The 5,541-nt window shown below is 34.7% G+C and overlaps 1 protein-coding gene across 1 annotated transcript; it reads left to right on the top strand.

Annotated features, from left to right (window-relative positions):
• Window positions 1-1,495: 1,495 nt before the first annotated feature.
• On the top strand, window positions 1,496-4,861 carry LOC119664957 (the record flags this gene model as incomplete). The annotated part of the gene is made up of 1 exon (XM_038074299.1): window positions 1,496-4,861. A coding segment is annotated over exon 1 (3,366 nt), but the record flags the coding sequence as incomplete, so codon positions are not given.
• Between the last annotated feature and the right edge of the window lie 680 nt (window positions 4,862-5,541).

Raw genomic sequence — 5,541 nt, 5'->3', positions numbered from 1 at the left:
ATCCTACCAAATTTTTTTGTCCATCATGTCTGATAAACTAGAAAAAGTCACAAACCAATTAAAGGAAAATGTTGGGAGTTATGGTAAACTCGAAAGTGCTCTCCGTGACTTACGCAAATCTATTGCGAAGATAGACAAGTTAATACAACAACGTCAGGAACCCTCGTTCAAAGGCCTTAGTGACGAACTCATGAAGGATGTGGACACTCAAACTGAAGAAAGAAAATTGAAGATATTGGACATGGATTCAGAAGAGATAGTCAAGCCAATCTGTTGGATACATCCACCTGGAGATTGTATTGCTACTGCTCTGCACTCACAATTTTCAGTGTTAGGATTTGGACAACATGGTCAAATTTTTTTAACTCAAAATAGTCAAGATGCAAACGAGTTTCAGTATAAGGAAGAAGTGCAATCAGACTCATCTATTGACGTTGAAGTTCCTAACAAACATAAAATAACTAAGGTCAGCCAGAACACGAACTAGGGTGTCTAATAATCAGTTGTTTGGGTTCATTAAAATAATAATAATCACTAGTTGTAGATAATTTCAAAATTAAAGTGGATGTGAGTGAGTGTTAGAACAAACATAAGCCTTGTGTTTTAATAGTATTAGGCTAGTATTTTAATTACGAAATCGTAATTAGTGTAGCTAAAGTCTTAATATGTTAATCCATAAGTAATGAATTGAACAGTACTTCCTTATGGACAAGAATGCATTTGATTCTGCGTGCCGAAGTACAGATAGGAGGATTTTTACGGTATTATAGGATTGAATTGAATTTTAGTTTTTCACGCCCATATACCTAGTGGAAATCTCACTTTAGCTAATATTAGCATCGAGGACCGATTTTACTGTCGAAACTAGGTGTTCAATCACGAACATGAGTTTTGACCTCCGGCAGAATGTTCAATCATGAACAGGAATTTATACCATAAATTTAATTATTATAGTTTATATCATCACCTAAATTCTTAGAATTATGTACTAAAGAAAAATATAGATAAATAGTAACATTTTTTAGCAACCGTATTTAAATTATTAAACTAAAATATATTCATAAAAACAATAGGAGGAAAATCCCAAGTGTTGGGACTTCCGTCCTTTTTTAACCTTTTTTAACCTTTTTTGACAAATGTAATACAGTCCACTAAAATCATAATAATTTAACCTTGATGTAGAAATTAGTCTTAAAATATTTTTGTATAAAAACACAACATTATTTTAAATAAAATTAGTAGCTAAAAATTACTCAAAGTGTGTGTACTTTAATTTATTAAATGTACATTTTGGTCCTTCGAGACATAAAGTGAAATTGAGTACAGTGCGATACCAGCGTGGACCGAGGCTTAAACATCGGTGCCATAAACTAAATATATAGTGCAGTGCTAAAAGATACAAGCGTGGACCAAGGCTTAAACATCGGTGCCAAAAATTTAAATATAGTGCAAAAAGCATTGATCGAGATTTAAATATCGGTACGGTAAAAAGAAAATGGATCCATCAAAATTATTAGCTCTGCTAAAACAGCAAAGAGCAATATATGACGATGTTAAGAATATCGAGAAGAATAGCAGCAAACGTGAGTTGCGTGCGAATACAATAAAAGAACGTTTAGATAAAGTACAAGGATTATGGAATCAATTTAAAGATAATCACGAGAAAATACTCTTAACGGAGAATAAGGAAGACAAATATTTTAAAGAGGACTTTTACACTACAGTGCATCAAAAAGTGATTCAGGTGAAAACAATGCTCGAAGAAATAGTTGAAAGCAAAGATAGAAATGCAGAATCTGTTGAAAGCAAAAGTGTAGACGAGAAAATAACGGAAAGTCAAATTGAGAAAAATAAAATCAACAATCTAGTAGAGCAATATAACAATAACATCGCAAGGTTAAGACAGATGTTAGAAAATCTTGACCATTATGATACTGTCACGCGATTGGAACAACTTAATGGAATCTGGAAAAGAAAGTTCGAAGACATTAGAAGTATCTATAAGAAGCTGGTTATTGAAATGTCGTACAATGAAGTAGACATTCTGAATGATTATGATGAGGTTGAAGACCAATACGATAAGGCGTTAGATGAATTAGCCAATAAAATGGAAAAATTACGTGAGGGGAACAACGTTAAGCTTGACTGCATTAGAATCCCAAATTTCAACGGTAATATTGAAGAATGGTCGTCTTTTCATGATCTATATAAAAGGCTTATCCATGAGGATGGAAAAATTTCGAATGTTGAGAAAATGTATCGACTCAAAACATTAGTAAAAGGAGAAGCAAGCAAGCTGATACAACATCTACCGGTGTCGGAATTGAATTATGCTGTAGCTTGGGAGATTTTGTCGCAAAGGTACGAAAATGAAAGAATGTTGTTTACAATATTGGTCGATAAATTGCTCGATCAACCATCTGTATATAATGATTCAGCGTCAAGTTTGAAAAAGTTGCTTGACACATCGATAGAATGTATCCAGGGGCTGAAGGCAATGGGTATAAAAACGAATGAAGCAGATCCAATAATAGCAAGGATTATAATCAGGAAGTTGGATAAGGAAGGATTACGGCTATATGAGCAAAATATAAAAAGGACAAAGGAGATTCAAAAATTGGACGATGTATTACAGTTTCTGGAGCAGCAATACCAAGCAGCAGAGGCGATTAAATCTAAGAAACAAACTAATAATGTAAAGTCTTTTCAAAAAACAACAGCGACAACTATAGTAGCAAATGATTACCAGTGCTTTTACTGCAACAAAAAAGGACATATGGCATTAAAGTGTTATGAGTTTCTAAAGCTACAAGTCAAGGACAAAAATACATGGGTAAAAGACGCTAAAATTTGTCGCGTCTGTTTATCGCATAAAACTACAAAAAGATGCAATAGTAAGACAAAATGTCAAGATTGTGGGAAGTGGCATAATACTCTTTTGCACATTAATTCAGGGCAAAATAATAACACATCAACATTAACAATGAATACGGGCACAGCAGACAATGTGTTACTTGCAACGGCGCAAGTGCGCGTAAAAAGTGTTCAAGGTGAGATGATTATGTTAAGGGCACTAATTGACCAAGGGTCGCAAACTACAGCTGTATCAGAAGAAGCGGCACAAATATTAAATTTGCCAAGGAAAAAAGTAAAAATGGAAGTGCAAGGGTTTGGAGGAACACCGGTTGGCGTTGCAAAGGCAAAAATAAATCTTCAAATTCACCCACGATTCACCAGTAAATATAAAATAAATGCAGAAGCATTAATTTTACCATCATTGGTATCTTGTCAACCGGATAAAACCTTTAGCTATAATATAGATAAGTGGGAAAATATGACCTTGGCGGACCCAAATTTTAATAAATCCGATAGAATTGACATAATCATAGGAAGCGATCTTTACGGAGAAATTCTTGAAGGCGGTCTACTTAAAAAAGATAAAATATTGGCGCAATCAACAAAGTTCGGCTGGATATTATCAGGTATTTTACAAGCAAAAAGAAGCATTAAAGGATTCATCTCTTCCAACGTCGTCAACATAGAGAAATTTTGGGAAATAGAAGAAATTCCAGAGGATGAAGATTCATCAGAAGACGGATATTGTATGAAAAATTATGCTGCGACAACTACCAAAAATGAAGATGGACGATTTGTAGTTGAGTTACCTTTCAAAGAAGAACACCAACTTGGCGACTCATACAAAATGGCGATGGCACGATTCATAAATTTGGAAAGAAAATTACAGGCAAACCCATCATTAAAGAGAGAATATGTCGAATTCATGAAACAGTATCTAGCTGATGGGCATATGAAAAGAGTAAGTTCAAAAAGACAGGGAAAATATTATCTACCTCACCAAGCAGTAGTAAGAGCGAATAGTATCACTACTAAGGTGAGAGTAGTTTTTGATGCTTCGGCAAAGACCACGAATAAAAATAGTTTAAATGATGTATTATATGTTGGCCCAAGGTTGCAAAGGGATATCTTTGATATATTGTTGAAGTTTCGACTGAAAAAATTTGCCATAGTTGCTGACATAGAAAAAATGTATAGGCAAATATGGGTGAGTAAAAATGATCAGAAATACCAACATATTTTGTGGAGAAGCGAGATTAATCAGCCAATTGAAGAATACAAGTTAACAACTGTAACTTACGGTATTGCCCCTGCTTCATTTTTAGCTATAAGAACTTTATTTGAAATAGCAAATGAATGTCAGGATAATCACATATCGAAAATAATTAAAGACGATTTTTATATGGACGATCTTCTAACTGGCGGTGATACAAAAGAAGAGTGCAAAAGTGTTCGGCTAAGGATATCGGCACATTTGGAGAAGTATGGATTTCATTTGAGAAAATGGTGCTCAAACAGCATGGATATAGTAGAAACGGTGGAAAAATCAAAAGACAATGAGGTCATTGATATAGATAAAGAAGAAAGTATAAAAACGCTTGGCTTGCAATGGAATCCTAACAATGATATATTCATGTTTAAGATAGCAGAAAGTAGAGACGTCTATATAACAAAAAGAATGGCATTATCGTATCTAGGTAAAATATTTGATCCATTAGGACTATTGGCTCCAGTTACAGTATTGGTTAAGTTATTTGTGCAGAAGCTCTGGATAAGTAATTTAGATTGGGATATGAAATTAAATGAAGAAATGATGAAAGAATGGAAAAACATTGTGCAGAACTTAGACGCAATACAAACAATCAGAATTGAGAGATGGGTAGGAGTTACCGGAAATGATGAAATATGCCTGGTGGGGTTCGCTGACGCATCGGAAAAGGCCTACGCAGCAATAGTGTACATAAAAACGCACGCAAAGGTGTCCATAATAGCAGCAAAAAGTAAGGTAAATCCTATAAAAAATAGAAAAACATTGCCGAAGCTTGAGCTGTGTGCAGCGCATCTATTGGCAAAATTATTAAATAAAATTCATAACATAATTAACAGAAAAATAAAAATGTATGCATGGAGTGATTCCACGATTACATTATGCTGAATAAAAAGCAATTCAAGCAAAAATAAATTTATTAGGTCAAGAGTAAATGAAATAAGCTCGTTAATTCCAAGCGCCAATTGGTTTTATGTGCGATCAAAGGAAAATCCAGCAGACCTAGCATCCAGAGGAATTCAGCCGGAAAAGTTAGAGAACCAATCTGTGGAGTAGATTACGCTGGACCATTGCTAATAAAATGTTCTAAAGGGCGAGGCCAAAAAACTTTTAAAGGGTACGTAGCGGTATTTGTATGTATGGCAACTAAAGCTTTGCATTTAGAGTTGGTAAGTGACATGACATCAGACTCATTTCTGGCGGCGCTGAAGCGATTGTTTGCACGCAGAGGCAAATGTTCACATATATACTCAGACAACGGTACTAACTTCGTTGGAGCATCCAAAAAATTAGATAAGGATTTACAACAGGCTATTAAAAGCAATGTGAGTGCAGTTTGTGCATTGGAAGCAGAAGGTATAAAATGGCATTTCATTCCACCGGCAAGTCCTCATTTTGGAGGTTTATGGGAGTCGGCC

The sequence above is a fragment of the Teleopsis dalmanni genome, unplaced genomic scaffold, assembly GCF_002237135.1.
Source record: "Teleopsis dalmanni isolate 2A unplaced genomic scaffold, ASM223713v2 unscaffolded_contig_3061, whole genome shotgun sequence".
Taxonomy (NCBI): domain Eukaryota; kingdom Metazoa; phylum Arthropoda; class Insecta; order Diptera; family Diopsidae; genus Teleopsis; species Teleopsis dalmanni.
This window is presented reverse-complemented; position numbering and strand designations above follow the sequence as displayed.